The sequence below is a fragment of the Peromyscus californicus genome, unplaced genomic scaffold, assembly GCF_007827085.1.
Source record: "Peromyscus californicus insignis strain IS unplaced genomic scaffold, ASM782708v3 Scaffold_3__1_contigs__length_106647218, whole genome shotgun sequence".
NCBI lineage: Eukaryota > Metazoa > Chordata > Mammalia > Rodentia > Cricetidae > Peromyscus > Peromyscus californicus.
This window is the reverse complement of record NW_026294551.1, coordinates 21,756,839-21,771,805: the sequence shown is the minus strand read 5'-3', so window position 1 is coordinate 21,771,805 and position 14,967 is coordinate 21,756,839. Positions and strand designations below refer to the sequence as shown.

The following is a 14,967-nucleotide window of genomic DNA, read 5'->3' as shown; positions in this document are numbered from 1 at the left end:
CATGAGGAACTGTATTAAAGGGTCGCAGCATTAGGAAGGCTGAGAACCACTGAGTGCTTTAGAATAATCACGATGTTTATGATAGCACTCTAATTTTTTTTCTATGCATGTGTGTGGTGTATGTGTATACATGTGCGACCACCCATCTGTATGTGTGCAGGCCAGAAGACATCAGTGTCTCGCACTCTGTGCTTGCTTGCTTTCCTGGAGACCTCTCCCTGAACCTAGAGCTAAGCGGGCAGCCAGCCGGCCCCAATGATCCTCCTGTCCCCGCCCTTCAACAGTGCGGAGATATTGTGATGAGCAGGGAATTCATTGGTAAACCAACCCCCTAGATGATGTCCCCACGCTGCTGAAATAGTCCTTTAAAACTGGTTTTTCTAAGAAGCCCTTGGGGCCGATGCAGGCTGAAAGCCTGGCATCCCCAGCTATGCTGATGTCGATACTTTGGGTCAGCTGCTTTTGCTTTTCTGCTAACCTCCCCTCGAGTAATGAACCTATCTCGTCCTCCTTCAAGACTAAAGGCATACAGGTAAGACTGGTGTGCTTGAGATAAGTCTCGATATGGAGCCCTGGCTAGCTTTGAGACCATGTTGTTCTTGAACTCACAAAGACCTGCTTTGTCTCTGCCTCCCAAACTCTGGGATTAAAGGCAGGTGCTGCCATGCTCAGCCGTGGAGAGCTCGGCCTGTGGGCTATAGGGCGTTCTGCAATTAGGACGTCCACACAAGCTGTGTCTTTTGAATGCGCTCGGTTTATTCACACAATCATTCCTTACACTGTCACGCTAATATAAGAGATGAACAGACATCCCACCAAGTGGGGACCGCTGTTTGAGCAGAAATGCTGCAAGATTCCACTGGGAAATCTTCTCCAGGGAGGGTGCTTCAGAAGCCTGCGGGCTCTACCCAAGTCCGCCGAGTCCTTCAGGCGTAGCAAGTGGGAGGATGGCACTAATGGAAGTTCAGGAGGTCCCTGAGAGTGTAGGTCAATGGTTAGCGCTGTTAGGTGAGAGTGTGTGGGCCCAGCAACAGTGCCTCAAGTCCAGTGGTCACTGAAGCTGTGGCCACACACAGAGTCTCAAGTCCTCTTGCCGATGTATATCAACCTAGAGGCTAGAGAAGCCGTGGCTTGGAGCACAGCACGGGCAGGGCCATCCTAGAGACTATTACCAAAATTCCAATGTCTGCATCGTTTCACTGGGCAATAATAGCTTTGTGCTCTCAGGGGTCACATCGTGGGGCTGGTTCACTAGCTCGTCAACGTCATTAGCATATCAAGGCCTATCCCTGGCTAGGCTGGTGTCTGAGGTGCCGGCCTGCCTGGAGCTTGCTTCTGAGGCCTAATGTTTCTCAGTGTTCCAAGGCACATTACACGGCTTCTGAGTTCAACAAAACGGTTTTGAAGTTATGCTCCTAACACCAGCTCAAACGGTTTGTTTTGTTTTGGTTTGGTTTCTGTTTTGTTTTGTTGGTCTGTCCTGGAACTCATTCTGTAGACCAGGCTGGCCTCTAACTCAGAGATCCACCTGCCTCTGCCTCCAACACCCAGCAAACAGTTTTATTAATGAAAAAAGGAAGCCAGGTGTGGTGGCACACACCTTTTTTTTTAGACAGCATGGCTCTTTTCAGTTTATTGCATGAAGGAGTTACACTAGTCCAAGTTAAAAGCGGACCCCAAATGATTACATTATACAAGCTGTGAGGTTTTTTTTTTTTTTTTTTTTTTTTTTTGGTTTTTCGAGACAGGGTTTCTCTGTGTAGCTTTGCGCCTTTCCTGGAACTCGCTTTGGAGACCGGGCTGGCCTCGAACTCACAGAGATCCACCTGCCTCTGCCTCCCGAGTGCTGGGATTAAAGGCGTGAGCCACCACCGTCCGGCGCTGTGAGGTTTTTAAACTCGTGACAAGGGACAGAAGGGAAATTCTACTCATTGCAAGGAAATCCTCACTTAAGCTTCAGAGAGTCACAAGCACTTAAAACCCATGGACCTTCAGCTGGTCGTCCTTAGCCAGTCCAATCTGCAGAGAGAAAAGGATGAAAGTTTTAGAGGACAGGGGTTAAGTCTGTGAACGACACTAACCACCAGTTTACAACTACTACACCAGACAGAGGAATCTCAATAAGGAGGGATTGTTATCCTGTCAATCCTGGTTCAACTGAGGTCACACACACCCTTCTGACCCCAACACCAGGAATCCCACACCTTAAAAAGGCTGACAGTACAGAGGCAGGGTCTGAGCTCACCTCTATCAGGAACTGGCATATGTTCTTGCGCTGGTCACCCTGTAGCTGAATTACTTCTCCATATTCTGGATGCTCAATTACAGTACCATTGCAGGCAAATTTCTTCTTAAACGCCTTCACTAGTTTCTTTTTATCGTAATCATCAGCGATCCCTTGGACAGTAGTAAGGGTCTTCCTGCCGTTTCTCTGTTGAATTCTTATATGGATATAATCCTCAGTGCCAGCAGGAAGCAGGTCATCACCCTTACTTGCATCAGCAAAGGGGTCGAAAGAGTGAAGGTTCTGGATAGCGGACATACGATCCGATTCCTTTTCCTTGGTGGAAACGGCCTGCGGAAGGCGGCTGCGGGAGAAGGGGGGGGGGGAGCGTCAGGAAGTGGGGGGGTTCGAGGGGGAGGCAGCTGAGTCCTCGGCGGCGGCTCAGTGACTGGGGCCGGCACACACCTTTAGTCCCAGCACTTGGGAGGCAGAGGCAGACAGATCTCTGTGAGTCCCAGGCCAGCCTGGTCTATAGAGTGAGTTACAGGACAGCCAAGGCTACACAGAGAAACCCTGTCTTGGCGGGGAGGGGGAGGGAGCACTTGGTGGGGAAAGGCTTTGTTTTACCTCATAGGCTACAGTCCACCATTGTGAGAAGCTGAGGCAGGAACTCAAGGCAGGCACCGGAGGAGGAACTAACTGACTTGTCACTCTCCAATCCTAATTTGTGGCAAGTTGCCATTGAAACCACCCACCACGATGTCTTTTGTGTAATTTGGATGAGAAGACACACGTAAAAGCCATGTATACAAGGTTCTCATCTCTAACACCAGCACTTGGGAGGGGGGCCGGGGGAGACAGGCAGAGTCTTAGGGCCCTCTGCCAGTCAGCCTAGCAGAACTGGAAAGCTCCGGGTTTAGGGAGAGACCCTGTCTCAAAAAAGAAGGTGGAGGGCAAGAGGAAGACATGACCTCTGGCCTCCACATACAGCATGTTACATGAGGATAGGGTAGGGCGAGGTCCCAGGAGCAAATCTTTCCTTTCCAGTTTAAGATTGGGCTGCTTCCTCGGAAAGGATGAGAATCTCCAGCTAAAGGGAACTGACAAGAAGCTGGGGTCTCTCCCACCCCGGGAACAACTTCGAGAGAAAGGAACAGCACTGTCTCTCTAAACCCCACCCCCACCCCAGCAGGGCTGGTCCGAAACTCACCCAGGTCTTGAACCCCAGCTCTTCCTTCCTCAGCCTCCCAAAAGGGATCCCAGGCACGTGCTACCACACCGGGCTCCAGAATCCTCTTAGAAAATCAAGTCTTTCTCAGGAGCCCACGGCCCTCTGCCCCCCCCCCCCCATCGCCAGTCACCCAGTCACCCTCGCCCTGCCCTCTGAGGCTGGCAGCTTGAGCATCTGCAAGGCTTGGAACATCTTTTGGGGCCCATACCGAGCTCTGGGAACTAAGTTTCCATTCTCCTCCAGCTGTTCCTGCTGCTGCTGGATCTTACCCAAGTCACCCCCTCACTTCCCAGGCCCGTTGGGTAAAGTGACAGTTCTGATTCTGCTCCAGAGCCCTTTGAGGATCCGCTGGAAAGCCCTTCCTGACCCTCCCGCTAGCCAAGCTGGGCTCATGTGGTCACATTTTACTTCCTCAAATCCCCCAAGCTAAAATCACCTTCCCCGATCCCATCTATCCCTGCATCCCTCTGCCTGGAAGGCTCGCTCTTTCCTCCTTGTAAATGCCTATTCATCCTTGGGTTTCGGATAAAATGTCAGTGCCCCTTTGGAGACCTCGGTGTTCTTCATAGCCTTACAGGCCTGGGAGAAACTCTTTTCTTTCTGTGTGCATGGTGTGTGTGTGCTCGCTCATGTATGTGTGGGAGTGTGGGTGTCTGACACACACGTGATGGCCAGAGGGTTGAATCAGAGCTCTGGGAAAGCAGTTTCTCCTGATGCTTCCGTGTGCTGAGCAGCTGAGCAGAACTTCAAGGCTCTGAAGAATCTGAGATGTTGCCGGTCCAGAACCAAATTACCTTGGGTCATCTTCAGCCTTCTCCACAGCCATTGTTACCTGCCCTCCTCTGTCCTTGACCTAACAGCTTTCTGACAATTAGGTAAGGCTTTTGGAATGCACAGAACACTGGTTTTCCTTTGGACTGTATTAACTTAGCAGACCAGCAGCTTCCATCATCCCAGAAGCCAAGACCGTCATCCAAAGCCTGTAACAGAGGTCTCAGATTCACTGTAACCCACCTCTGACGTCCCCAGCAATGTATCTGAAAAGTGTCTTGACTTAGGACTTTCTTTGCTCTGTTACTGTGAAAACTTCATCAAATCCTTTCCACACTGGAACATGGACATTTGGGGTGACCTAAACCTGTTCCCAGACCATGGTCGCTCATATTTGGCTCCAGAATAAACTGTCTCCGTCCTTTTGAGGTGAGAGGTCTGTTTTTGTGTCAGCAGAGGACAATCTCAGGTGTCACCTTCTACCTTGAGACAGGGTGTCTTCCTGGTGCGTCACTTTGTACACCAAGCCAGCTGTCCCTTTCTCTCATATCACCGAACACTGGAATTGCAGACTCCCACTCCCGGGCCAGCTTTATGCGGGTCCTGCAGATTCGAACGCAGGTCCTCAGGTGCAAGTGCTTTTCCCACGGACCTATCTCCTCACCCAGGGAAATTCTGGTTTGGTTTCCAGGTCTCTGGCCACAAAGGACAGCTGAGGCCATCCTTCACCCGTCCAGCAGTAGCAGTGGCAGTGTCTGATACGAAAGAAAATCCAAATACATAGTTATTAGACGAGGGGTTGAAGATAGAGCTCAGTGGTGGAGTCCTTGGCTGGTTTCAATTCTCAGCACTTAAAAGAGTGGCTGGCTGGATGAAAGGCGGCTTGCAGAAGAAAGCGGGGCTGCACCCCAAAAGGGCTTGAGCATGCGCAGCGTTCCAAATGGCCGTGGATGTCTGATGGGGTCACGCGTCCTCCAGGCACGCGCGTGGTCAGCAGACCCAGAGGGTCTGGGTCCGGAAACCAAGTTTCCAGACGGGTAGCTGGAGCCCCATCCTTCAGGCCACGTGGCCCGAAGTCCGCAGCCGATTGGATGCGGGCAGCACCGCCCCTGGCCCTGAGCTGGTGTTGGTTGTGAGCGGTCCTCCGCACGGTTGGCATCATGGAAGCCGCGGTGCTGGCCGTGGTTTTGGGCTTCCTACTCCTGGCCGGGGGCTCGGTGGGCGACGAGGCTCGGGAGGCGGAGGCCGTCCGGGAGCTGGTGGCCCGGCTGCTGGGACCCGGGCCGGCGGCCGATTTCTTGGTGTCGGTCGAGCGCGCGCTGGCAGCCGAGTCAGGTCTGGACACCTACAGCCTGAGCGGCGGCGGCGGGACGCCGGTGCGTGTGCGCGGCTCCACCGGGGTGGCGGCCGCCGCGGGGCTGCACCGCTACCTGCGCGACTTCTGCGGCTGCCAGGTGGCCTGGTCCGGCTCTCAGCTGCACCTGCCGCGGCCGCTGCCCGCCGTGGCCGAAGAGCTGACCGAGGCCACGCCCAACAGGTATTAACGCTCTAGGTCCTAAGTGGCTGGGGCAGCCGCCTGTAGCCCCGGGGCACCCACTGTTGGTGAGGCTCACCGCGCTGGGGTGGGGACAGCCGCAGCTACAGACACCTGGAAGACCGAGAAGGAAGTGCTGGCTCTGGGGTCCCACCGTTGTGCCTTCAGATTTTAGCTTCCCCCACTAACTAGATGTGTGTTCTTAAGCAAAGTCACTTAGCTTCCCAGAGCCCCGGCTGCAAATAATGACGCCCGCCGCGCTGTGGATTGAGACTCTGAGCGTGATGGTAGAATTTCGAAGGCGTTCTCGTGATCCATGCATTCCATGCTCCTCCTTTGGCCTCTCTGAAGATGCCGTGGAGTGACCCTTCCCGAAGTCCCAGGCCTTTATTCTAGCATTTGTCATACTGTATGGGCATGATGTGTCCCCCCACCCCCATCAAACTGTAGGAACTGGGAACCCTCTTTAGGACAGAGACGAATTTTGCACGGACACCCTAGGACCCCCCACGACGCACATTAAGGGCTCTGGACATGTTGGATGAAAATGAAGTTATGTATTCACAATAGCTATTAGATTATGGAACCCTGAGGGACGTTCCAGCACTATGTGTTGGCTTTACCTGGGGTGAATCTGGAATGACCAGTAGAGGGGCCACTTTGAAACCTTTGCCCACTGTTGTGTGTGTGTGTGTGTGTGTGTGTGTGTGTGTGTGTGTGTGTGTGTGTATGCTAGGGGTAGTATTCCAGAGCCAGGCTGCCTCTGAGGTGTTCCAGGGTGATGGGTGAGTGAGGCATCCTATATGTCCCCAATAATGTGCCCCTACCTGCAGGTATCGCTATTACCAGAATGTGTGCACGCACAGCTACTCCTTCGTGTGGTGGGACTGGGCCCGTTGGGAGCAAGAGATTGACTGGATGGCGCTGAATGGCATCAACCTGGCACTGGCTTGGAATGGCCAGGAGGCCATCTGGCAGCGGGTTTGTGCCAACCTGGCCCCTCACACTGTCCTCCCCAGCTCACACACTCACTGGCCCTGGGGGGACTGACGCTTCTCCGGGTGGGACAATCCATCTGGGTGCTTCCTGTAGATGAGACTCCAGCAACCTACTGTAACAACTGGAAATGGCGGTACATGCCTGTACTCCGTAATCCCAGTACTTAGGTAGAGGTAGGAGGATTAGAAATTCGAGGTTAGGGTGGTGGTGGTGCACACCCTTAATCCTAGTATTGGGGAGACAGAGGTAGATGGATCTCTGTGAATTCGAGACCAGCCTGGTCTACAGAGCGAGTTCCAGGACAGCGAGGGCTACACACACACACACACACACACACACACACACACACACACACACACACACACAAACACGGAAGAAAGAAGTCAAGGTCATCTTCTGCTACATAGTGATCATTAGTCTTGACCAAGTCCCTTCCCTTTGGCCAAGCTTGCTCCAAGACCTCTTAGTTTTCCTTCTGTTGCTAATAATAAAACCCCATGATCTAAAGCAACTTGGGAAGGAAAGAGTCCATTCGGCTCACACATCCCAGTCACAGACCATTGTGAAGGGAAACGGAGGCAGAGCTCAGGCAGGGCAGGAACCTTGGAGGCAGAGGCTGCAGAGGAACACTGCTTGTATTGACATGCTCCTGATTTCCTCAGTTTGCCTTCTTACACACCCAGAACCACCTGCCTGGGGATGGCGCTGCCCACAGTGGACTGGGCCCTTCCGTATCAATCATCAGTCAAGAAAATGCCCCACAGGATTGCCTACAGGCCAATCGATGGGCAGTATTTTCTCAGTTGACGGTTCCTTTTCCCAGACGACCCTAGCTTAAGTAAAGTTGACAACAACAACAACAACAACAACTAATAATAATAATAATAATAATAATAATAATAAAAGAAACAAAAATAACCAACACAGAGACTCTCCCTGGATCACAAAGAAAGCCCCTTTGGGTCCCCTATCTTCACCCATCCCACAAAGGTGACACTGAGTGCCTTCTCCTACTCAACAGGTCTGTGTTCTCCTGGCCTGTGAGCTCCCTGTAGGCTGGATTCCGATTCTAGCTTAGTAGCAATAGTAACCAGCCCAGACAAGTGATGAATGAGTGCTTGTGACGTGGAGTGATAGATGGAGATTCCTGTGTTTATAGGTGTGGGGGCTCTGCTTTTCTGCAGGTGTACCTGGCCTTGGGCCTGACCCAGTCAGAGATTGATGAGTACTTCACCGGTCCTGCCTTCCTGGCCTGGGAACGCATGGGTAACCTGCACACCTGGGGTGGCCCCCTCTCCCGCCCCTGGCACCTCAAGCAACTCTACCTGCAGGTAAAGAGTGGGGAGGGGAAAGGCAGAATGGGCGCTGGGTGGTCTCAGATCCAGGGATGGTGGTGCTTAGCTAGCCTCGGGCTCTTAACTGGCCCGTAGGAAACCTCCCTCCCTCCCTGAGTAAGCAAGCCCCCCCCCAAGAGGACCTGTCACATTGACCTCCGTCCCTCCCAGCATCGGATCCTGCACCGGATGCGCTCCTTCGGCATGATCCCAGTGCTTCCTGCCTTCGCAGGACATGTCCCCAAGGCCATCACCAGGTGAGGCCCTCCCTGCTCATCTCAAAGGGAAGAGGTTTGCCCTGAAAAGCATGATGTCAACACTGAAGCTTGGGAGGTTGGTGTCACTTGACTCCTGGTTCTGTGGTCAGCCACTGCCTGGACAGAGATTGACGTCTCTGTGAATCAGTTACCTTGCTTGTGAAATGGAATCATTCCTGGGTGGGGACACTCTCCCAATCTCTGTATTCAGGAGATCGAGACTGGGACACCACCAGTTCCAGGCCCGCCTGAACTACGTAGAGAAACCCAGTTTTTATATGTGTAAATTTATACACATGGGGTCGGACCCAGTTTTTATATGTGTAAATTTATACACACGGGGTCGGGCACCGCTGGAGAGGTGGCTCAGTTAAGATTGCTGCCCTTGCAGAGGACCATGGTTTGGTTCTCAGCACCCACAGAGTAGTTCACAGCCATCTGTAACTCCTGTTCCAGGGGAGCTGATGACCTTTCAGGAGCTGCATGCACATAGTACGCGTACATAAATGCAGACAAACACTCATACACGTAAAATAAAAATAAATGAATCTCAAAGTATTCCCAAATTGTTAGCATCAAACTTAGAAAACTCACCAAATTTAAAAAGGTTTCATTTATTTTATGTGTGTGGGTGTTTTGCCTGTCTGGATGTCTGTGTACCACATGCGTGCCTGGTGCTGGTGGAGAAGAAAAGAGAACATCGGGTTCCCTGAGGCTGGAGTGACAGATGGCTGGGAACTACCCTGTGGGTGCTGGGACTCAAACCTGGGTCCTCTGCAAGAGCAGCAAGTGCTCCTAACTGCTGAGCCATCTCTTCAGTCGCTAACTTTAATTTAGTGTGTGTGTGTGTGTGTGTGTGTGTGTGTGTGTGTGTGTGTGTGTGTAGTTTTATTATTTAATAAATAATTCCCTCACCTGCTGTCCTGCCAGCCTGGGGTGTGCATGCATATTGCCAGGCACAGAATGTCAGTGAGTAGCCGCTCTTTCCAGTGGCCTAGGGAGGGTGTTGGTCCTCGGTCTTCTCTTCTGTGGCTGGACGAACCTTCAAGGTCCAGCTGAGGTGCCTCCCTTGTCAAGCCTTGCCAGCACCTCCAGGGACCCTCAGCATGCCCGGGAGCACCTGGCCCGCACTACTGTCACAGTGTGACACTCCTGGCTGCCTGGCTCCCCCACCATCTTGCTCACCAAGTGGTGGGAACCTTATTCTTTTCATTCAGTTAACATTTTCCCAGGCGTCTACAGATGTCAGACCCAATCCTGTGCTGGGTCCTGGGGAGTAGTGACAAGGTGCCCATGGCTCTGTCCCTAAGGAGAGATAATTGGCAGAGGAAGATAGCAGAGCTTTTGAGACAGATGACTCTTAGGGACAGTGAGGAAGAAGCAGGTGGGTAAGCCTGAGAGGTGGAGGAAGTGCTACCAGGCAAGGGACACAGCATGTGTAAAGGCATGGAGGTGTGAGAAACCCAGACACAGTCCGGAAAGCCACAGATGTGAGGCCGATGAGGGGTATAAGGCCAAGTCAAACACTGCGTCAGCCTCCACCAACCCTGATCCTTTTTTTCCTCCATAGGGTGTTCCCACAAGTCAATGTCACCCAGTTGGGCAGCTGGGGACATTTCAACTGCTCCTTCTCCTGCTCCTTCCTTCTGGCTCCAGGAGACCCCATATTCCCCCTCATCGGGAGCCTCTTCCTACGGGAGCTGACCAAAGAGTTTGGCACAGATCATATCTATGGGGCTGACACTTTCAACGAGATGCAGCCTCCCTCCTCGGAGCCCTCCTACCTCACCGCAGCCACTGCGGCTGTCTATGAGGCCATGATTGCGGGTATGGTGGCTAGGAAACCCCTTGGGGCATCAGGGCGAGGGGATGGGTGGGAGGAGGCCCTGTGCCCTGGTGACACCACACGTTCCAGCTCAACCGGCCTTTGTGCATGTATGCCAGCTCACTTACCCACTCCGGGTGCTGAGGTCTGGCTGACAGTGGTGAGTGACACGTGACCTGGGGTTCCTTCCTCCCCATCTAGCGTCTGTTGCTTCATCTGTGTGGTGGGACTCGCTCATGGAACGGGATGCCCAGCCTTGTAAAAAAGTATGGAGCACAACCTATTAAAAAGATTTTAGGGGGCTGGAGAGATGGCTCAGAGGTTAAGAGCACCGACTGCTCTTCCAGAGGTCCTGAGTTCAATTCCCAGCCACCACATGGTGCCTCACAACCATCTGTAATGAGATCTGGCGCCCTCTTCTGGCCTGCAGGCATACATGCAGGCAGAACACTGTAACAATTGTATACATAATTTTAAAAAAAAAAGATTTTAAGCCAGGCATGATGGCACATGCCTGTAACCCCAGCGCTTAAGAGGTGGAAGCAGAAGGATCAGGAGTTCAAGGCCAGCCTGGGCTACTTGAGACCCTGAGCTCTCAAGTAGGGGGTAGGTAGTAGGAGCAGCGAGATGTCTTGGTGAGTTAAGGCATTCAAACCTAATGACCCGAGTTTGATCCGTGAAGCCCACACAAAGATGGGATGAGAGAACCAACTCCACAAAGTGGTCCTGTGATTCCCACATGTGTGTTCACACATACACGTCATACACACAAACAACAACAATAATAAAGTTTTTATTTGGAGCCGGGCATGGTGGCACATGCCTTTAATTTTAGTATTCAGGAAGCAAAGGCAGGTGGATCTCTGTGAGTTCAGGTCTACACAGTGAGTTCCAGGACAGCCAGGGTGATGTAGAAAGACCCTGTCTCAAAACAAAACCTCAGCAACAAAAAATTTATTTGGTGTCCACGTCATGATTGAAATCGGTCATAAAGGTCAGAGGTTACACATCCATCCTGTCCCACAGACATGAGACCAAGACTCTTTTCTACCACTTATGGAAGAGGGGGGCCCAAGTAAGGGAGAGCCCTCCGAGGGGTGCCCCGTCGTCCTGAAACCGACACACTGGCTTATGCTTCCTTGAGTAGTACTCTCCCAGCATGATCTGGAACCAGAGGCCCAACCCTCACTTTGAAACCTACCCTATTTTTTTCTTTTTTTTGGGGGGGGGTAGGAGGGTAGTTTCAAGACAATGTTTCTCTGTGTAACAGCCTTGGCTCTCCTGGAACTTGCTTTGTAGACCAGACTGGCCTAGAACTCAGAGATCTACCTGCCCCTACCTCCCAAGTGCTGGGACTAAAGGCGTGAGTCACCATACCCAGCCCCTTCTATTTTTTCTTAGTTGAAAAGTTACAGCGGTGGTGGCCCATGCCTTTAACCACAGCACTCAGGAGGCAGAGGCAAGCAGATCTCTCTGAGTTCGAGGCCAGCCTGGTCTACAAAGTGAGTTCCAGGACAGTCAGAGCAGTTACACAGAGAAACCCTGTCTTAGAAAAAAAAAAAAGTTACATCTATTTATGTATGTGCATGTACTCCACCCCAGGCGCACATGTGGAATTCACAGGACAGCTTGTAGGAGTCTGTTCTTTCCTTCCGCCATGTGGGCTCATGCATGGAAACGCTGGATGTCAGGCTTAGCACTAACACCCTTTCCTGGCAGGGCCACCTCGTAGACCTGAGTCTCCACCTTTTTATCTCACAATGGAGATTAGGCATGAAATTTGAATCTTTTAGTCATGAACCCTTGGGAAACACACTCAAATGCTATATCTAAACCCAAATACTTGCCAGATTTGAGGCTTCTCAGGCCCAACCCCTGGGTCTCCTGATTGAGCAGGTCCAGAATTTCGGGGCCCAGGCATCCATATCTTAAGCTTTCGGAATAGCTCTGATGTCCAGGAAGCCAGGTAAGTACTGTCCTGGAGGAGGCAGGATGGAGAGAAGGGTCCCAGAGATGGCAGAGTAACAAGGGGATCAGCCACGGGGGATGATGGGACCTGTGATAATCGCCTGTTTCCTCACGGGCAGATTAGGGTCAGCATCGGCCCCTTCTCCTCCCTCTCCTCATCTCTCCTCTTTGTCTCCTCCCCTCCCCCCACTGCAGTGGACCCTGATGCTATGTGGCTGCTCCAAGGCTGGCTTTTCCAGCACCAGCCTCAATTCTGGGGCCCTGCTCAGATCAAGGCCGTGCTGGAGGCTGTGCCCCGTGGTCGTCTCTTGGTTCTGGACCTGTTTGCCGAGAGCCAGCCTGTTTACGTCCACACAGCCTCCTTCCACGGCCAGCCCTTCATCTGGTGCATGCTGCACAACTTTGGAGGTAACCATGGCCTGTTTGGAACCCTGGAGGCTGTGAACCAAGGCCCCAGGACAGCTCGCCTCTTCCCCAACTCCACCATGGTCGGCACCGGCATAGTCCCTGAGGGCATCGGCCAGAATGAAGTGGTCTATGCTCTCATGGCTGAGCTGGGTTGGCGCAAGGACCCTGTGCCGGATTTGGTGGCCTGGGTGAGCAGCTTTGCCAGCCGCCGATATGGGATCTCCCAGCCCGATGCAGAGGCAGCCTGGAGACTCCTCCTTAGGAGTGTCTACAACTGTTCTGGGGGGACCTGCAGTGGGCACAATCGGAGCCCGCTGGTCAAGCGGCCATCCCTACAGATGAGTACCACTGTCTGGTACAACCGATCAGACGTGTTTGAGGCCTGGCGACTGCTGTTAACAGCTGCTCCAAACCTGACCGCCAGCCCAGCCTTCCGCTATGACCTGGTGGATGTCACCCGCCAGGCAGTGCAGGAGCTGGTGAGTTTGTGCTATGAGGAGGCAAGGACCGCCTACCTGAATAAGGAGCTGGATCTCTTGCTCAGGGCAGGAGGCCGTCTGGCCTATATGCTCCTACCTGCCCTAGATGAGCTACTGGCAAGCGACAGCCGCTTCTTGCTGGGCAGCTGGTTGGATCAGGCCCGGGCTGTGGCAGTGAGTGAAGCTGAGGCCCAGTTTTATGAACAGAACAGCCGCTACCAGCTGACCCTGTGGGGGCCTGAGGGTAACATTCTGGACTACGCCAATAAGCAGCTGGCAGGACTGGTAGCCGATTACTACCAGCCACGCTGGGGTCTCTTCATGGAGACTCTGGCTCACAGCCTCGCCAGCGGCGTCCCCTTCCAACAGCGCAAGTTTGAGAAGGATGTTTTCCCACTGGAGAAGGCCTTCGTTATCAACAAGAAGAGGTATCCCAGTCAACCCCAGGGGGACACTGTGGACCTAGCCAAGAAGATCTTCCTCAAATATCACCCCCAGGCAGGCTCTTTGTGACAGGCCAGTGGTCCAGGGACCTGCTGGAACAGGTCTTCAAACCTGGAAAAAGCACAGGATGATCCCTATGCCTAGGGGAAGGAACCAGGGTCAGCCAGTGAGTGTCGATTGAAGGAAGATGAGCTGCTATCGGGGACTTGGGGGGTCCAGCCCCTCGATAGTCCCCTCCCAGGGTCCGGGAAGAATCTACAACCAGCTGAGAATTAATCTTTGATAAAAAGAAATGAATCTATGTACACGAAACTCCTTAGTTCATACACTTTATTATTCTGTGATAGTTCTCTCTCTGTGCACAGCTTCTATTCTGCTCTCATGTCTAGCTCCTTTCTTGCCTGATTTCTCTATATTTATCTACTGCCCCCTCTAGGTTCTATGTTAATTCCTTCATCTAGTTCTGTCCCTTCTGGGTTCTCCTCTATCTAGTTCTTCCCCCTATTAGCTCCTCTCCCATCTCCTTCTCTCTCATCTGGCTCTTCCTCATCTTGTTCTTCCCCATCCGGCTCTTTCTCATCTTCCATCTCGTTCCTCTAGTCCTCTCTTCTAGCCCTTCAATCTAGTTCTTCCCCATCTCAGCTTGTTCCTCTCAAGTTCTTACCCATCTAGTTCTTCCATTCTCTTTTCTCTTCTCCCCTGTGCCCTGGAAGTCCCGGGTCCGAGCTAAATTGTGTGAAGCTATTTACTTAATGTCCACCTCACCTAGGCGGTGTCTCTTTGTGGAATTTACCTTAAATCAGGAGACTTGCCTGTGGGCTGCTATCATTGTTAGTCCTAGGAAGTTGGGCGCCCCCCCCCCCCCCCCGGGTGGTGTCTCCTTGTGGAATTTACCTTAAGTCAGGAGACTCGCCTGTGGGTGGTTATCACTGTTAGTCCTCGGAAATTGGGCGACCACCTGGGTGGTGTCTCCTTTAGTCCTTGAAAGTGGCTAGGGGAGATATCTGATTCCAGGGAAAGCCTTTCCTGAGGCTGTTCTCCAAATGCCTGGAATGTGTATGTCTAGAGAGTGATCAGTCCACACTGTTAGTCCTTCTTAGGGAAAAATCAATTGGGAAAACTATGAAGGCACACATGATTTTCATAACAGAAGACAGCTGATATATAACAAGCCAAGTAACACCAAAAACTCCTTGGGATTTGGCTTCCTCTGGAGGAATTCCCTGATTCCTCCAGGTAGTGACTTTGCCATAACCAGCTGAGTTCTTATGATATATTCCTGGGGCCCGCAGCAAGCTGCTCTACTCCTCCACCCCAGATCTGGGGGTTAAAGTACTGTTTTCGGTTAACAATAAACTGCTGAATCAGCTTGGCACTATTCAACTCAAGTACCATGTACGGCGGGTATGTCTAGAAGGGTTTGGGTGCACGTGTGGACCCTGGTGTGGAGGCATTTCTTTCTGGCCCTCACTTCTGATTCCCCAAATTTTAAC

The 14,967-nt window shown here is 52.4% G+C and overlaps 2 protein-coding genes across 2 annotated transcripts; one reads left to right on the top strand and one right to left on the bottom strand.

Moving 5' to 3' along the window:
* Nucleotides 1–1,888: 1,888 nt before the first annotated feature.
* LOC128121910 (eukaryotic translation initiation factor 1) lies at nucleotides 1,889–2,602 on the bottom strand. Its single transcript, XM_052756985.1, has 2 exons — nucleotides 2,246–2,602; nucleotides 1,889–2,019 (listed from the first exon to the last, which is right to left on the bottom strand). Exons 1-2 carry the CDS (start codon nucleotides 2,540–2,542, stop codon nucleotides 1,975–1,977), a joined length of 342 nt encoding a protein of 113 aa, XP_052612945.1. The 5' UTR covers nucleotides 2,543–2,602; the 3' UTR covers nucleotides 1,889–1,974.
* A 93-nt stretch (nucleotides 2,603–2,695) lies between these two features.
* Nucleotides 2,696–14,862, top strand: Naglu (N-acetyl-alpha-glucosaminidase). The gene is made up of 6 exons (XM_052756983.1): nucleotides 2,696–5,763; nucleotides 6,594–6,741; nucleotides 7,944–8,090; nucleotides 8,265–8,350; nucleotides 9,921–10,177; nucleotides 12,339–14,862. Exons 1-6 carry the CDS (start codon nucleotides 5,387–5,389, stop codon nucleotides 13,541–13,543), a joined length of 2,220 nt encoding a protein of 739 aa, XP_052612943.1. The 5' UTR covers nucleotides 2,696–5,386; the 3' UTR covers nucleotides 13,544–14,862.
* Nucleotides 14,863–14,967: the final 105 nt, after the last annotated feature.